Below are 19,526 nucleotides of genomic sequence, written 5' to 3' on the forward strand. Positions count from 1 at the left end.
AAGGGCAAGAAGAGTCTGCTGAAAAGGCTGGACATAGAACAAAGTGCGTGTTAACAAACCTTTATTCTTCGAGCAGTCTTTGGTGATGCATTCGAAAATGACATAAAATCAAGACCTAGAGGCTTCCTGTCACATTGATTTAGTACTACATTGTTGACTTCAAAGATTACCTAACATTGTTTTGAAGCTCTCTGTTGTAATGCTGCTGCTGGTAGTTCACCAGACAACATGAATCATACACATTGAGACAAAGTCCATAAAATTTGGGGCCAAACTGACTGTACCCCAAACTTTTGAACCTTCTTTAATCATGTCTTATGTAAGGTGCCAGTTCTGTAGAGCAGGAAGCCTCCTTCAAAATCAAGCAGTGTAGGAGGCTCATGGTCTCTCCAAAGAAGGAAGCACTGCTGTGTAATCCCATGGTCACGGTACACAGTAGGGAGGGAAAACTTGAGCACCTGTGTATGCACAGTGTGCGTGGGGTGGGAAACACGGTATGCTTCCTTTGAAATGACAGGATTCAGCAGAGTGACACCACTATGGATCTAAGGTTGATAATTTGCCTTAAATGTGTGAGAGAACAGGAAGACCCATAGCTGTGCGGCCTTGGGAACTACAATGTATATGCTGCATCTTGGTGATAGTTTTATGCTGTTCTGTGGTATAAACAACATACACCTGCGCATATTTTGGGCACAGCGTGCTGCCCTTTAAGTCATTTGGAAATATAACTCATTCCAGGTTTTGCCTAGGTGAGGAATTGAAGGTGAATCAAGTTGAATAAACTTGTAAGGTGGATTACTTTAAGTGCCTTAAACCTTTGAGTTTATACTTTCCTAACAGGTGTAAAATGCACTAAATGAAGGCCAATTTAATTCAGATAATAGAATATCCAGGAATTTAACTGATCCACTTCCAGTCTTTCAGTTTACCCTATCTGTGTGTCCTCCTGCAGCCAAGGTCAGCTTTAAACAGACGCTACCTCCTGCCAGTAGGACACAAAATATAGGTAGTTCTGTAAGAAAAGGTGTTGAATTGTAAGCTGTTGAATAAGAGGTTCTGCTGTAGGCCTAAAATGCTCGTTGAAATCCACCATGTGGGCCAGGAGATCACATAGGGTCACAATATGAATGATACTTCAGACGGGAAAAGTCTTTGGAGATTTTCTCTCTGTCCTGGAAGAGGCACCACTGGCTCTGGCTAGCTCTGTGTGCAACAGGGCAGCACAGCTCCCGTGTTTATTTTAAGGTGTTTGACTCTCTTTCTGCCAAATACAGCTACATGCTCCCCCTAAGCACAGCTCCCCATGCAACTGCCTACCGCTTGCAGAATTGGAAGTTGTTTTCCGTGGCATTTTTGTTGGGAAGAGGAAAGTCGGAGTCGGGAACCGCAGGAGTCCTGCAGCCTTGTCAGTTCAGAGGGACGTCAGTGAGGTTTGTTTTTTGGTTGTTAAGATCTGAGTTTTCTTTGGCTCTAGCGAATCATGAGAGCTGGACTACTGCATGTTTTAGAAATGTTCTTTCCCTGGTGGTGTAGCAGTGGATTGAGTATTACTTTGAAACATGAATATTTATTGTCTTAATAATGCAGGCTTCTGGGGCTATTAGCCACACAGTTTGAAGGAATGATCTTTGGAGGTTGCAGTATACATCTCCACGATGTAGCACTCTGTGAATCAGACCTCATGAACAGCAGTGTTGTTTTAAGTTGAAGAGTTAAATATAAGTTATTGCTAGAAGAAAGTGCCTGTGCTTAATCTAGAGGCGGAATATGGTGCTTTACTCTCTCAGTCTGGCAGACAAGTGGGTCAGAGACAAGAAGGAGGCTTGGTGAGAAAAATTGAATCATTAAACTTGTCATGGCAACTGAATGGAGTAAATCTGTTTCATTGCAACTACTGTGAGGTTTTGCTTTCAGGAACGGTCTGTGCCACAGCAGTCACTGAGAGTTGAGAGTTTCTGGTGAGATCAGTCTGAGACAGGATCCATGTCTGGAGCTGTCTGAGAGCACAGCATGATTTCCTCCGTGGGATAAATTAACCATGGCTTTCTGCTTGTGCACAGTGAGATCCCTCGCTATCATCTATGCTTGTGTTGAGCTAAGAATAGAAAAAAGCAACATCAGCAGTGCTGTGGGAAAACTGCATTGCTCCAGATGGCTGCTGATAAACTCTTTTCTCGCTTGGGATTAAAAACAAAATAGTAGTAAATGATGGTCATTTCCCATCCACATCTGAATTTACATGTTTGCTTAACAGCTAAGAGAAAGCTAGGCTAAAGTTTGTCATTTAAACATGAATTTGTCTGAATACACTTGAAATGCTATCAGAAAGTAGTTTAATTGCCTTGAGGGGAAAAACATAACCCACAAAGAGTTCAGGGTTTGTTTGTTTGTTAAAAAGCTTTAACTTCCTCCTTTCCCCCCTCCATTTTGCTTTATCACATTTATGCGGTTCTGAATGAAGAGCTCTTACTTCCATTGTTACAAAGGTTTGTGTCCTGTGAGATCATGTTAGGTCTTCTTGACTTTCACAGAGAGGATCTTCATTCTGTCTCCAAAGAGGTGGGTGGGACAAATCCCATGTGTGGTGTATTCATCTAGCTCTACAGGCCACATGTTGCATGCAACTGTCCCACCAATGTTGATCAGCTAAAAGCCAAAACAAATTGGAGATCCCAACTCAGAATCAGGCCCAACCAAGGAGCCAAACAATGACTTGCATTCTTTCTAATTAGTCTTGACAGCAGGCTATTTAGTTAAAGCATATGCTTGCATTTTCTAATTTATTGGCATACTTTTACATTGGATTAACTAATTCTTCAGAGAGCGAGAGAAAAGCAAAAGCAGACTTGGCACCCCTGTGGCTACTTTCATATGTTTGCTCTTTGGGGACCAAGTTCTTGCTCAGTAAGATAGCTCTGTCCTGTCTAAAGCAGGACAGGAAGGAGAGGCTCTCACCATGATGAGCCCGTTGGTTGCTTCATCGTGCCTGATGGCTGTGGAATATTAAGCAATATGCACAGTCCTGAGACTAAAGGGCAAACAAGCTCTATTGTTGATCTCTTATGTGGAGGGTGGAAACTCTGTCCTCTTTCCTATAGTTAAGCCAGTTTTGATCATCTAGTTAGCACACTGGCTGTAGAGAGGTCAGCTTTCATCTACTTTACAGACATTATTTTAAAATTTATAAAAGTATAATTAATTGAAATAGAGAAAATAATCTATTTTTCCTTAAGTAACAAGTGAGTAATAGACCGAGTTGCAGTACCAATTAGTTTGCGGTAAGCTGTCCCACAGGCATGGTGTGAATATAAAAGATTATATAGGTGTGATATAAAAGAGTAGTCTGTTGACAGCAGAAAAAGACATTTCTGCTGGATGTGATAGTATAACCTAGTGGCACAGGTGTTTGCGTAGGGTATTAATAATTAGGGATTCTGTGTGTACAAGACTGTGAGCAGTAGCCTAAATTTGATTTCTAACACACTGGTACCTAGGAAGCACGACCATTCCTGGGATAATGTATGTGTCCATTTTCTTAAGCCACTCGTCTCACCTTTGCCATAGCTACTGCCTCTTTGCCAGGTGAGAGAGTGATGAAGGATTGACCTGGATAGCTCTACAGTACTCTTACTTTCCAGCTGTACAACTGTCTGTGACTTTTCTCCTGTTCTTCAGCTCAGTCCCCAGTACCATCACAGGATGATTGTATGAGTCAGAAGCTGGCCATGTGTCCAGTACAGTAACCGCAGTGATACTGTCAGTTATGTGGTACATTAGACTTTAGTTCGTGTCTTGAGTGCTGCTCAGCATCCACAGTAAAAGGGTAATGAATAACCTCCATGCTGTTTCTTCTGCTGGGAGTGGTAGTAGCCATGATCTCCTGCCAGGACCGACTCCGCACTTGGACTTTATGATGTGGTTAAAAAAAAAAAAGTGAACTGCTTCTGGGAGAGTCACTACTGATATCAGTTCCATCAAATCACTTATTTAGGCATAGCTCCTCTCAGCGTTGAAGGTGGGTCTGAAGCTGGCAGTGTCTAGGACTGCTTGTGCTGGATAAGTGATGACACAGCCTAGGTAAAATATGCCAGTGGCTTTTCCTGCCTTTCTCTGACATAGTTAGCTAGTACAGCATGGAGTAGCTTCAGCATAAAAACAAACGCGACATCATAATATGAGCAAACGAGAGCCTGGTGACTAAGACACTGGCTGAGAATATTGTCTTCAAGTATTTGCTGGAGGCCATGCTGAAATTCAAGCCCTTATCTCCCAAAGCTCAATAAAGCGTGTCTGCGATCAGTCTGCTCGCTCACCCTTCAGCACATTACAGCGTCTGTGTTTATTACTCTCCCCCTGGAGTGCTTCTCCATTACGGTTTATAGTGCCAGACAGAGAGACTCGGACTGACTGACTCCGTAACACAACAGTCCCACCACTTAGTGTTGCTCCAGCTTGCAGTGAAACTCTGTGGTTCAGGATGACCATATGAAATATGCGGGACAGTAAATGACTCCAGCAAAAATATCAAGAAAACCTCATTGCACCAAGAAAAGGTGGTGTTAGATCTCCTCTGCCAAAAGGGGGAGACAAAGGTAGAAATAAACCTCACTCCTGCATGCTCCTCAAATCAAGGGAATGGCATTAGCCACTTAGTCACAAAGGTTACATAGTCAGTCCCTTCCTCAGCCTCCCGGTGAAGTTAGTACAAAAGGAAGAGCCTCAGTGGTACTCCTGGAAGGACATGTTCAACTATAAACCCCCCCAACTTTTCTCCTCTATTATCTGCATCGTTTTCATTGAGTATTTCTATCATGTGCTCTTGGCATTTTGAATATAAATTCAGGAAGGGCAGGAATGGACATTCATAGTCTCTTGCTCTCAAAAGAAAAGTTTAACATTCACGTATTGCTAGGAGCTGGCTGGCAAAGGTTAGTCTTGGTGGACTGATGCAGGGGACATCCTGGCACAGTATGAGCTGCAGCCATTTAAATATCTAGCCTGAATCCTCCAACATTGCAAAAAATGCAGTACATTTTTGCTGTACATTTTTGGATATGAATTATTCAAGGATACAAAAGTAATTGGAATGACTGAGGAGAAAACATCTCAGCAAGCAATGCTCTTAATCAGACAACACATTCTGAAAATGCGACTCATTATCACAGGCAAATCTAGTTTATGTCATGCTACGGATGACTTGATCGCCTGTAATCTGGGCTAAAAAAAATAAATAAGATTGTTTAAATGCAGCTTCAGGGAGTGCTACATATTTTATCTCGGTTTCATCTGGTTTCCCATAATATCAAAGCTGTGTTTAGTGGATAGAGATTTACGACCAGAAAATGATATGTATAGCTGAAGAATGTGAAGGGATGATCTGCCTTGTAGAATTAGTTATCATTGCTGGGGAAGTAGAGCTGGTTTACAGCTTGCATTTTCCCTCTCCATCTGGGATTGATTTGTGTCTTTGTGTTGTATATAGGAAATGTTCTCTGCAATTCTCTGAACATAAAGACTGTGTTTCAGGCACTGCGGTGTAAGAGATTTTGAAAACCTTGACTCACGCATAGACAATTGTTAGCATGTACATTTTTACAAGTATGTTTTCTTTATCTTGTATTTTAAAATATATATACATATTTATACATAAATTGGCTCTGCTGCTGCCAACATTGGGACAGTTGTGAACATATTTTCCTTGCTGTTAGCCAAGGCAATGTACGCACTATATTATTTTGTTTTATTTTTGTGTTTTAATAGAAATTACTTTGCTGAGAGCAGGAGTTATTCCAATGAGTGTCTAGTGACTAGGAGACAGACACAAGGCTATGAAGGCATTTTTGTTTCCAGCTCTCTGTGATTGATAGCTAGGATATCAAATGGATGGTGGTTTTGGAAGAAAGATCAAGGCAACTGATGGCATCAGGCATTTGCAAGAGCGTTTTTCATATAGCTGGCTGGCAGCTGGTCTTTCAGGGTTTTGAATGGTCTTGCCAGTTGCTATCTGAGCTACATGTAACAGAAAATTATTTTTTGATGTGCTGCTGTCATTTGCCTTAGATAGGTCAATGTTTTGGCTTATGTTTTAATTTCAAAAGTGTCAACTTTATTTAGGATGGGGCTCTAGAGTCAGACTAAAGGCTGAGTAATGTCACTTTTGTTGACAATTTTTAATGTTGAAATTGTCTTTGGTTACTTTTATCATTCTTAAAGACAGAGCTGAGAGTCGGCAATTAGATGCATATCTTAAAATATCTTTTACATGTCACTCACTCTAAAAGCCAAAAGTAAACCAGACACTAGATATGGTATGTGAGAGCATTCATTAGCACCATTCAGGATCAGGGAACTCTTTTTTTAAAAGCTATTTGAGGAACCAAAAGAAAACTGCAAGTAGGCTTCTTGCTGACAAGTTGCAGGTGTATACCACATGCCCATATTGGAAAAAAGATGCGGTTATGAAGGTCTTGATGACAGACAAGGGTCTAAAATGCCTTCATCTCCAGGTTTTAGCTAGTTCATCTGTTTTTTATTTGCATTTCCCCCAGCTAGCATTGTTAGTATTTTCCAGACTCAGTATAACCGTGCACAGGTCTATATAAAATCACTTTTCTGCATTGTAAGATCCTTAGTTTAGTAAGGTCTCATTTAAGTCAGGGAAGCCTCACTTTTAAGGTCAGTATATCATAAATTGTAAGTCAGTGTTAATGATTTCTTGCTGGAAAAATGAGGGAAAGGAGTGATGAGATTGAGGGCCGAGCACCTCAGTAACTCTTTGCTAGAATAGGTAGAACCCACTTGTGCCTTAAGAGTACCAAACAGGTGAGTGTTTGCTACTCCTGGCTAAAAGATCTGGCCGCCTTTGGTGTTCATCTTCTCGAGGATGAACTCAAGAGGAAATGTTTATTCTTAAGGGAGAAAGACTTACACATACGTCAGGTTACTCCAAACAGCTGCACTCTGGAATCATTCTTCAAAGATGCATATTCAGAGGGCAGAAGTAATAGGGCAGCAGCACTTGGGAAATATCCACCCTGCACTTTTGGTACTGTGAAGTAATTTTGACAAAGAAAACAACTAATGAAATCACATGGGAAATGGCATGGCTCCCCCTCGCACTAACGGCACTAGAGAAACTTGTTTTATTATCAGACCTCTTGTTTCTTCTGCGATTCTCAAGAGAATGGCACAAAGACAGAGAAACAAGAAGTTCTCCATCTAAAAGAACAATTTGCAGAGCAAATTCTCAACAGCCTCCAAATTTTTCTTTTCTGAGAACAATATAATCAAGACTTGATTTAAAATATTATTAGAAAAGTAGTCAGCCTGCATTGAAAATTAGTCAGTTGGGCTTTTTGTTTGTGGTGGTTAATTAATTGCAAGCGTCATTCTGAAAACAGTAAAAGCAGTACTTTGATTTATTTAAAATGCTGGAGAAAATTAGTTGAGGAAGCATAAACATAATTTCCCAGGCAGTCCCCAAAATTTAGTCTCATCTTTTTATCTAAACAAATTCCTCAAGTATAATTTTGAAGAATGAAAAAAATCTATGATTAATTTAATAGGCAGTAAAATTAGATGCAGACAGAGAGCAGACTGTGTGGGAGTCCGCAGAAAGGATCCTGGAATGTGGCAGTGTGTGTTGTTATGTCTCCTTAAAGCATCAAGTCTTTTCCTTTTGTAGGAATAAACTTTTCATTCTCTCTTTTTATGGGAGAATACATTGCTTTCACACCCTTTTTTTAAAAAAAGTCATTTTTCCTGTAAGATACTGCTGAGTTTGATGAATATAGGAGAATAGTATACACGTATCTCTGCTTGCAGGGAAATATATGTGCAAGACAGTTTGTGCTCTATAATACATGTCATGCTGCACAACCTAGGGTGGTGTTTAGCAGGTGGCAAGTCTAAGGCGTATACTAAATCCATAAGTGAAGTAATGGTTATCAAAGGAAAAAGCTGACCAGTGATGTTTGTTCACTTCCAAGGAGTCCAACTGGTGTGGGCTCATGCAATTGCAAAGGAGCTTCTACCAATGTGGTGTAGATGTTCACTGGCAGAACACTGAACTTATCCATCAGTGTGTTTGACAACTATCAAAGGAAAATGCCTCTTTGGACTTTAAATTAAAATGATACCTATTGCAGGCTGTGTTTCAGGATTTTTATGAACTGAGAGGAGTCTTATGGCTCCATTTATTTTTTCACTGGGGAGTTTTAAGCTCTTGTCTATGAATCAGAGGCCTGAACCCACAAAAATGTGAGTTCTCTTGTGTCAACATATGTTTGAGGCAAGAAAAGATGAAACCACCAGGGAGGTGGTTGTATCTCCCTGATTCTTGAAGCAGATACATCTTCAGCAGCAGCATGAGCTTATATGGATGCAGTGAAGCATCTCTACCTGCATCTTCTGGCCCCAGTGAATGGTACCTCAACTTTTAGTTTCTTGGTTTGTTTGGGGGTTTTGTTGGTGGTGTTTTGTTGTTGGTTTTGGGGTTTTTTTTGTTGTTTGGGTTTTGTTTTTATTTTTATCGGGCTGCATACACACCTTGTACAAAGGAGTGCTTCACTGTAATCCTTTCTTTTACCCATCAGGCCTACCCTTGCACCAATGATAAGGAGTGCGAAGTTGGGCGATACTGTCATAGTCCTCATCAAGCAGCGTCTGCGTGCATGATGTGTCGGAGGAAGAAGAAGCGTTGCCACAGAGACGGCATGTGCTGCCCTGGGAACCGCTGCAACAATGGTACGTCAGTCATTTCTTGGTTTTCATACATAAAATCAGCATTTTGATAGCATCTGTTTCTCTGCATCTTCCCTGCAACAGTGACTGTGCTTCTTTTTCTAAACCAAGAAAACTTCATTTTCTACTTCATTCTGCTCCACTTCTTTTTCTTTAATAGTATTCCTATGTTTAAGGTTTGTGTACTACCAGACTTTTTCCCGTTTTGGGGTGGGGAAACCCAAAAATGCTGCTGCTGCTGACTGGAATCACAGCACTACATTCAGTGTGGTTTGATTCACTGGAAGACTGCACAGAACCTGTATTTTTAAGGAAGCAAAAGACTTAATGAATCCTTGATCTTCTCTCCCTTGGGAGCATTATAACCGTAGTGTTTGCGTTCCCATACTCTCCTCTGGGGAGAGAGATGTCTATGAGGCAGTCTCCAGGTGCTCAGACCATAAAGCCAGAGTGACGGCGAGACTGTCTGACAGTAAGTGAAGCAGAACTGCGGTAAAGTTAGGTGCCGGGGATCAGGTGTCATTAGAGCTGAGCATCACTGAGGCCAAGCCCCAGCACTTTTATGGTCATGGTCCTGATCCTGGTGTGTATATGTCTCTTGGCTGCTTTTCCTCTTGTTCAAATCTTTGACTGTCTTTTCGTCACAGGCATTTGCATACCAGTAACTGAAAGCATCCTTACACCTCACATCCCTGCTCTAGAAGGGCCCCGCAACAAAAAGAACAGTCATTATACTAGCAAGGATTTGGGATGGCAAAACCTAGGGAGGCAACGCTCCAAGCTGTCGCACATAAAAGGTAAGATTTGCACTACACTGCTTTGTTCCTTCATGTTATGAATCATGTTATTGCTGTTAAGGTACAGCAATGCAAACCAGAAATAGGCAGTAATTTCACAGGGAGTGAATGTCTATGGTGAGAATTCACAGGGTGACTCAAAAAGTGATGTAACATCAACCGACAGTTCCTGTGATTGAAATAGCATCTGCCTTCTTCTCTGTATGGACTGACAATCCGTTTTTCAGTTGTACAAGATTGCACACATCCTCCTTTTGTAACAGTCATGTAATTAAGCATTTGTAATTCTGCTTACAATCCTATAGATGAATTTCTCCTTACTAAGTCTTATGACAGGTGTCATTAATTACCCCCTTGAACCTTCCTAATTCTTATCTTCCCTTGTGTTTACATCGTTCAAATAGCCACAGATGGAAATATCATCTCTCCTTTTTCTGAGCTTCTTTTTTCAGTCTGTACTGAATCTGTACTTCCATGTTTTCCCATGAGGTAAAATAGTTTGGTTGCTCTTTTTAGGACACGAAGGAGATCCCTGCCTGCGGTCATCGGACTGTATTGAGGGACACTGCTGTGCTCGCCATTTCTGGACCAAAATTTGCAAGCCTGTGTTGCGTCAGGGGGAGGTGTGCACCAAACAGCGCAAGAAAGGGTCCCATGGACTGGAGATTTTCCAACGATGTGACTGTGCCAAGGGCCTGTCTTGCAAAGTATGGAAAGATGCGACCTCCTCTTCTAAATCAAGACTTCACGTATGCCAGAAAATCTGAATGAGGATTGGGAAGATTAGTATTAAGTGACTGTGGCTTTATGTATTTAATGCATTACAGCATGGTGGGAAATGAGGACTGCAAATGAAAGCGGAATGGCTAAAGTAACAGTTAGGGTAGGTGTAGAAGTCACACCAAATGCATTTCTTTTTGAGCTGGTGGTAAACACAAGTGCAGCTGGAGTTCTACTGTGTGGCTCTTCTGTAAATAACTTCTACAGTTTGTGGGAAATGCTAGTATGCAAATAACTACAGTGGAAATTAATGTCACTTACCTTGCTGTGTTGTCCCGTGATGTTTCAGGGGTTCAGTGTTAGGGCTACAGTGGGTTTCCAGCGTGGTAATGACTGCTAAATCAATTGTATACATTTTACTCCTATAGGAAGCAGTGCATGCCAGGAAGACTCATCTGTCACCACATTATTGGTCACATTGCAGGTGTGAGAAACGGAAATAAAGTTACTGTGAATGTCCACACGCCCTTGTCATGCAGGGCTGACACTGCAGCAAAGAAAGCACTCCTGCAGGACAAGAGTGCTACGTTTTGCAGGCCCTCATGAAAGGGGTGAAAACTTGCCATCTCACCATTTCAAGAGAGCAGCAGTTTCTCTAAGAGGAGGCATTTAAACAGGGTTTTGTTTCCGATACGTAGGTAAATTGAAATGCTTTATGTAGTTCAATGTCATAGTATGGCACTTAATCGCTTGTATTTGCCTCACTTTACTGCTAGTATACATTGGGTTGAACAGATGAAGCAAATATGTGCATGCTGAATCCAGAATTATATACAGGCAGTTGCTCATTAGTCCTAAATATACTTTTTTTTTTTTTCCTAAGCATACTTGCATTATAGACATTTCCAAAAGAAATAGCAGAGTGTTGAAATGCCTAACACGAAGAGCTAGGAAGTTGTGTCACTCTGCTGTTAAAACAGGTGATGTAGACAATTGTGGAGGCGTTTAGAGCACACTGCTACAAACTCAAATTTTTACATTTTATTCGTAGCAACAGGCTACTGATGGCACTCTGCAGAAGTATAATGGATTTGTTTCTTAGAGGCAGCAAAGAAAAAGGAGTTGGCTCTTGTGAGCAGCTCCTCTCCTGCAGAAAAGGATGTAAGAAGATGGTACGACTGCAAATGACTTATTAAACATCATGCGATGTCACAGCATACCAGCCTCCAGCACGTATTCAGCCTGAACTTAATGTCCTCTCAGTCTGGACTGTTCTGCCAGGAATCGTGGAAGTACACGGACTGTGGAAACAGCTGACAGCTCTACCTTGTTTGTGCGCTGGTTAAGGAAAGGACAGTCTCTATCCCTTGACTTGTCTCCCCTGTCTTTTCAAACTTTTTTCATTTTATTTGCAAGTACTCCTTTGTATAAACATTGGTAAAAAGACTGATGCTTCTTTAAAGAAATCTGATTCTATAATTGACCTACTGCTAAGTTGTAATTACCCATTTATAATTACCCATTTTCATGTTTTTTAATACAAGGGACTTTTCTGTTTAATCAGTTCTGAACAGCGTGGGTAGACCAGTATGTAGTTTAAGTTTGAAGACTATGTCACCCATACCTAAGACACCTTTTCCCACTGACATGTCTCTACCAGTAGCTGTTTTAAAGCTATAGCTTAGCTACACCACCTCAGACGTTCTACCTAGAACACAGACCTCAGCTACGTTGCCTTTATCTTTCATAAGAGTCTAAATAAGAAGAGTATTTCACACACCTCTCTCCCTACCGCAGTTGGTTTTTATTGACTTAGAGGGACTGCTCAGAGACGGAGTTTTCTTTTTTTTAAGTGTCTCAGAGTTTTATCTTGCAGTCCTATCATTGCAACTCTGCTTATTTCAGAGTTTTTCCAGTGTAACTGAAACAGGAATAAGGCTCAGAAATAGCATAATTTCAAGATATTAAAAATGGACAGGAACCAATTTTGCAAATTTACTACACTGACACAGCACATACTCAACAGAGGAACTCTATTGCTCTCATTGTGACTACAGATAAAAGAAAATGATACCCAGCATGAGCAGGGGGGTTGCAGAAATGGGGTCTCAGCAATTTTGAGCTCTTCTTATCATTAGCCTACCCCCCTTTTCTTCTTGCAAAGCATAGTTATCTGGGATAATTTATTTACAGGAAATGTTTAATGAGATGTATTTTCTTATAGAGATATTTCTTACACAAAGCTTTGTAGCAGAATATATTTGCAGCCTGTTGACTTAATGTAGAAAAATGTATAATAAGATTAAATATATTAAATGTTCTTGCCCGTTCCTCCCCAAATATTTCACCCATATTTTTTTCCTTACCTGCTGCTTAAGAAGAGTAGTTCTTTCTGGAAAGACATGCAAATCTATTGAAAAAAAAAACAACCCACAAATGTTTTAGCTGTACAAGAAAAAGCATCTGATTGATTGTACTTCTGTCTCAAAGCTCTATGTAGGGCTGAGTTTTGGTAAAACACATGAAGGTCATCTTAAAATCCCCATGCATCACTTCTACAAAACTGGTTTAAGTGGCAACTATCTTTATGCTTCTCTTGGGACATTTTACACCTAAACATTCACGAATAAGTTTTGAAAATAATGTGCCTGGATGCATAATTTTCAGTCAAGCAGGTTAAATAGGAAAGATGCCCAGCCACATTCCCTGGATAGTGATACATACCAGAGACTCACAGTGGGTGAAGCTTGGTATTCAAATTACACAGCATTTTGCTGTAAGTTACAGCATACAAATGCACTCCTGCAATATCTAGAACTAGCTGTTCTGAAATGGCAGATAATAGCATTCAGCTCTAATAATATGAAAGAAGCCAAAAATATTGCTACTAAAACCAGCCAAGTTCTGATCCCAGGAACCCCCCGCAGAGCTCAATAAATATTGCAAAATAATGGCTGTGGTTATTGAGCAATGGTTTCAATATCCTTGTTACTTGTTTCTGGTAACCCTTTGCTTGAACTGATGTATATTTGGAGGATGGAATGGTCTCCAAGTCGCACTAGTGTTTGTACAAAAAGAAAAGGTTTTGCTACTGTTATTTGCAATATTTGCTAGGTAGGCCTTTGAAAATTCTAACACTTTTAACAACAATGTAATGAAGCTGTGAGCATCTTCAGAGCCCAATGACTTCAACAGAGCTTGAGATTGCCAAAGCCTTCAGAGGTTTAATCTGGGAACAAAAACAATAGGCACAGGCAGTTTGTCGCACATCGCAAATACTGAGCAACACAACTGAACTGAATAGCATGCAAACAGTTTCGCAAGACTGAAGTTTGATTGTTTAGAAGCCATTCAGTTAACATTTTGGGGAAATATACATCAGTTGTTTGAGAATAAAAGAACAGCTATATTTGGAGATGATAATTGCTCTCACTCACTGTGTCACTCATCAAGGAAATTAAGACTGACTTTGGCTCAGTAACATTACAGAAATCTGCTGTGATGAAACAAGTACTGAAGAGATTATTGCTGAACAATTCAAATACTCCTCCTATTAGCCTAGAATAGCCTCAGCAATGCAACATCTCTTTGGAAATACTTATTAACTTTCCTAAAAATAATGGATTTCTACTCTATAACAGCATATATTTGATTTACAGTATAAATGTGGGTATGTATCTTTACTGTACTATTTGCTTTGTCTTATGTTGTTGTTACCGACCTATAGTATTTATGATTTTAAACATTTTTTTAATGAAAACAATTAAAATAGATTTATGCATTTATTTGTATAACAACACTTTCAACAGCGTACATCCAGCACCTGACACCGGTCACCACAATTCACCAGAAGTCAAGCCTAAACCACGACACCTGTGTATTCTGACTTTCCTGCTCATTGTCTCAACAACAGCAAAAAAACCCCGCCCCACCAAACACGATGAACTGTCTTGGGCAGAGGCTGAGAAGAGACATTTCTAAACTGCTCCTTGTCGCCAACCCACCAGCCTCTCTGCTTTCACTTCAAAGCCCTGCAACGTCCCCGCTAGTAGGAAAGGTAAATGCTATAAAGGAAAATACTTATTTTTCATCCCTTCCACTTGCCTTTCCTTCTAGTAAAACCATTTACAAAGAGATATCCTGAAGTCAAAGCCAGCAGAAACTCATATAGCAGCTACTCTAAGCCAAGGCTTTTAGGAGTCTTGAGATCTATCGTCTAACTTTCAAGAACTTCATTGCTAAGAGATTTATGTAGACAATAAAACCACATTTACACAAAAATAAAGAAACCTAACACTTTGGATTGTCAGTCGAGTGTTCTGAAAATAACTGTCTATGGCAGGGAGAATGATGACACACGACGGACAAAACCAACAACCCCAAAGTACTCTCACTCCTAGTCCTTGACAAAGAGAATGCAATTATTTTTTTTGCACTAGACACTGTTTCAGTCCACACAAAGCCGTCACAATTTTGTTTTTAAATCACACTAATAACAAACGTGTGCTTTCTTACCTAGCTCACCAGTCTAACGTACGGCATATGGTACATCATTAGACAGGAGTGATGGAACAAGGTTAGTCTAGAGGTCTGCACTCCCTCATTTAAATCATAACGTTTCACTGAGATGAACAGAAACTTTCTGCTCAAGTGCCTTATTATCTAATACAGTTTTTAACATGCTCACTACTGCCAATGAGCGCTTACAGTTCAGCACAGAGCCTAGATCCATTCTTACCTGATGTTGACAGCCTGGACGCTGTCCTGTGCAACCTGTTGTAGGTGACCCTGCTCTGGCAGGGGGGTTGGACTAGATGATCTCCAGAGGTCCCTTCCAACCCTGACCATTCTGCGATTCTGTGATTCTGTTTTACCTTCAACTTTATATGACTGTTGTCAGGTGCTAAAATGCGGCAAAATTTCGTTAGATGCTATTGCAAAAACTTGTAACTGCTCATCCTAGGCCACCCAGTTACCAAGAATGGAGGAAGGGCAAACGTGCTCCGTGTGTGTTCCTGAGCCACGTCCCCACGGCACTGATCCAAAGTGGGGAGGCCCGAGTGAGTGATTTGGGTCCCTCAGAACCTGAGGTGTTGAGCCTGTGTCCCCTTGGCAGCAGCATGCCTCTCACCTTGGTCCTCTGCATATCCAAATCCCAGTAATTCCTGAGGCTTTGGATTTGTCACCAGCCCGCAGACACATTGTTCAGCCAACATTGCTATAGCGCGCAGCCTGCCCAGGCCTAGGGATCCCACTGGAAGACTGCAGAGAAGGCAGGAAGAGACAAAAGCGGGAGACGGCTGCTGCGTTGCAGAACTCCAGCTGGTCCCAGAGTTATTATTTTGACCACCACTGATGGGCCTGACCCTGATGGATATACAGCATTGGATGGAGCTCATTGAAAACTTGTTTATTCTGGCAGCTCCCTGTTTTTTTTGGAATTGCTTATTGTTATAGCAGGAGTGTCAATTACTTATTTACAAATGTCTGGTACCAATAAACTCTTTGTTTTTTTACAGTACCGGCTTGCAGCTTGATTTAGAAGTGGCTTGCTGCATGCCAACTTCCTGAAGCAGAGGAAATAATCTTCTAGAGGAAATTAACATTTTAAGAAGTGCAGGGTGGTTTGGTTTTTTTTCTTTTTAGGAAAAAAATATTTAGAAAAAGAGGAGGAAAAATGCATCATTAACACAAAAAGATTTTCTGACACAGATCTTAGTCTTTTAGTCCTTGGCAAAACTCATACTGTAATTCTCCACTGCTATTACCAAAGTTGGCTAAAGAGTAGTCAACAAATCAGAAATGTTTACCTGTGTAGCTGCTATGGCATGTATCCTCCTGTTTTCTATTTCTTATAAGTTCATTTTTATTTCTGAGAGTATGTTATTCATCAATATTCACTCAATAGGCTTGCAAACTTTGTTTAAAATCAACTATTAATCAAACATTCAGTAATTCAGTACAATTGTAAGCACACAGATATTGTTTCTTTCCTTGATGACAGTAATTTTTAATGGACCCATTAAGGTATATAGATATATACAAAGTATATACAAATTTGCAAGGAATTTTGGAATGCATCACAGAAATTAATCCAATGACCACCCAAAGCTTTAGAAATACCCACCTCAAAATTATTTGCGCAATGTCTTTATCTCACTACCGGAGCAGTTATGGATATTGTAGCAATGCTTCTTTAGAACAATGGATGATAAAAGAAAGTCCTCATGTATGTGTTCTCAAAGAACAGTTAACTCTTCTATTTCAAATCATATTTAACTCTTCTATTGAGTTAAGTTCAGAAGAGGGTGATATTGCCCTTCCCAATGCAGCACAGTGTTAACTGGCAATATTGTGTTAAGTTTGGAGAACTACTGGATTAAGTTATTGAAACTTTAATTACTTGAAAGCTAGTGCTTTTTATCTTGGAGCTTCCTTCTAACCTGTGTGGAAATCAATGTTTATGGGAGGAACAGTCTGCAAGTCATAAATATTCCCCATTAGAAATTCATCAGGATGACTGTAAATAACTGTAAAGCAAGAGGCCTTCTGTCTGCTACCATGACATCCAGCGAGACCTCAAAATGCATCAAAACCTATGAATTTATCAGATTAATTTTCATTTCTCTGCATCTCTGGATTTTTAGTTCTGGCATAGTCAGATGTGGAAATGCCAAAAGACAATTCTCGTAGTGTCTCCAGCCTGACAACAAATAGAATCTTACAATAATAATTTCCATCACAGAGCCTGTTTTCATGACATTTGCAGCACAAAACATATATTTCAAAAGGTTTGAAAGGTTTGAAGCAGAATCCAGAATTCTTCATGTTTATTCAAGTACCAATTTTCAAACATTTTGATATTCACTTATTAAAAGCTTTTGTAGAAATGTATGGTTATATTGTGCAATGCACAGAATAATCACATCTTCAAAAAAGAGAAGAAATCAAATGAAGAAGTTTTCCCTCTAAAGTTTAATGCTGAAAACTAAAAGTCACCCATGACAGAGTGCAATCGTTTAGCATTCATCTTGTATTGTTCAGGGACTATCTTAACGATTCAAACTAAAAATACCTCAGTGCGTTAGTACAACTCACCTGAATGCTTGAGTGACACTAAGACTATAATATTGTCGTCAGGGTACACATTGCACTGTTGTATACCTTTCAGCATTTACAGCAATAAGATTTCACCCTGGGTGTGTTGTGATAATTACTTATTGAAAATAAGTGGATATCAACAGGCAATTCCCACCATGGTGCCATAGATCTGGCCATAACATTTATGTATTGGTGGTCGTTATCACCATTGGTGACACAGCCTCTCTGAATAAGGAAACAGGAAGACATTAATCTGAAGAAATCTTGCTTTGCACATAAACATTTTAACAAAAGATGGAATTAAGTAATTAAGCTGCACCTTACCTTTAATAGGGGTCAGCTTCCCTAGGTGTTGTCTTCCATACCTGAACAAATCAGTTCATTTGTGCATGACCAAACATGTATTTAATGAGCTCCTCAGCTGTGTTATCAGAGTAATTTTAAAAACAAGACAGGAAATTAGTTTTCATCCAAGAGTTCAAATCTTCAAATTTTATTTTTTACGAATCCACATTTCTGCCTTTAAAAAAAAAATAGACTGCTAGAATTTGCAGACTCTTTCTGGAATATTCCACCTCTACCTACCAAATTGCAGAACTTAAATCAAAGTAATTCCATGAAATGTAGAATAAAGCAGAACGGAACAGTTTCTAATATCTACTGAGCACTAACAAATTGAGTAGATGAAATGTCAAGGAAATGTGAGATGAACTTTGCAACAGCTTGAAATAAATGTTAACATTTCCCAAAATTTAAATGTTAAAATTGTCCTAAAAGTATTTCCTAAAATACATCTCTGAAATATAAACACTTTGAGTAGATAGAATCAGATTTACCAATGATCCAATAGGCAGAAAGTCCCACAGAAGCCAGGAGCAGCAGCTGCTTCAGTAATGTTTTCAAATGTCCTTGTGTCACCATGCGGCACAGGTCACCTTTCCTGAAAAATGAAAGCAAAACCAGAAAACACTTAAAGCAGAACTGAAAAGACTTCAGAGATCAGCAGTAAAATCATTGCAGGAATACAAATGTTTTCAAATGTCCTTGTGTCACCATGTGGCACAGGTCACCTTTCCTGAAAAATGAAAGCAAAACCAGAAAACACTTAAAGCAGAACTGAAAAGACTTCAGAGATCAGCAGTAACAGCATTGCAGGAATACAAAACAATTGCAGGAAAAGATTCCCAGAGGAGAATAAGGAGGATTGGTTATGCGGTCAAGGGTTTATTGACTATTTAGAAAAAAAAATTACTCTGAAGATGATGATGAAGTGCTATAAAGTAATGAGAGATTGAGAGAAGGTAACCTGATGCAACAATTTAAAATTCTTCATGTCAGAAAGAAAGAGTGGGTCATCATAATACTCCTGTGCATTGTAAGCTACTGTATTTTACCCACTTAACCCTTTTAAACAGTCATGAACCCTTTCCAAAAGCACCACTTTTGGAATATCATTTTGGAATATTATTTGACAAACAATGTCAAATAATATTTCCTTCAAAGTCATCTCAATCTGAAGTCACCAAGAGAGGAGGGGGCTTGTTCCATATTTAAATACATCTTGCTTATCCCCATTTGTTTTTATCTGGATTTTTCTTTTCCTGTTGGATGAAGGAGACATCTAGTACCTACTAACTTTTCCACATCAAGCTACATCTACACTGAAAGCCAATCACATTTCAATCTCCTTATCACCCTTTGTATCACGGTCCTTTTTGCTGAAAGCACATTAGCATTACAGAATAGCTGAAGAGAGTTAAGCAGGAGGTTTTTGACAGCTGTACTGGGAACATCTGAGGCTTTTGCATCTGTGTCCAGTTTTGGGCACCTCAATACAAGAGAGATATCGAGGTGCTGGAGTGAGTGCAGAGGAGGGCAACAAAGCTGATGAAGGGCCTAGCAAACAAATCATATGAAGAGCAGTTGAAGGAGCTGGGACTGTTTAGTTTGAGGAGGAGGAGGCTGAGGGGAGACCTCATCACTCTCTACAACTATTTGAAAGGACACTGTAGAGAGGTTGGTGCTTGGTCTCTTCTCACAGGTAATTAATGACAGAACGAGAGGGAATGGCTTCAAGCTCCAACAGGGTAGATTTAGACTGAACATTAGGAAAGAATTTTTCACAGAAAGAGTTGTTGGGCATTGGAATAGGCTGCCCAGGGA

General features: G+C 40.0%; 1 protein-coding gene across 1 annotated transcript in view; it reads left to right on the forward strand.

Annotated features, from left to right (window-relative positions):
* DKK2 (dickkopf WNT signaling pathway inhibitor 2) overlaps positions 1-10,309 on the forward strand; it is a 42,276-nt gene extending 31,967 nt beyond the window's left edge. The window contains exons 2-4 of the mRNA XM_009885494.1: positions 8,598-8,748; positions 9,393-9,542; positions 10,059-10,309. Of these exons, the coding sequence (XP_009883796.1) occupies positions 8,598-8,748; positions 9,393-9,542; positions 10,059-10,309 (552 nt within the window). The remainder of the gene's footprint in view (positions 1-8,597; positions 8,749-9,392; positions 9,543-10,058) is intronic.
* The last annotated feature ends 9,217 nt before the right edge of the window (positions 10,310-19,526 follow it).

Source organism: Charadrius vociferus, unplaced genomic scaffold, assembly GCF_000708025.1.
Source record: "Charadrius vociferus isolate BGI_N301 unplaced genomic scaffold, ASM70802v2 scaffold55, whole genome shotgun sequence".
Classification (NCBI taxonomy): Eukaryota; Metazoa; Chordata; class Aves; order Charadriiformes; family Charadriidae; genus Charadrius; species Charadrius vociferus.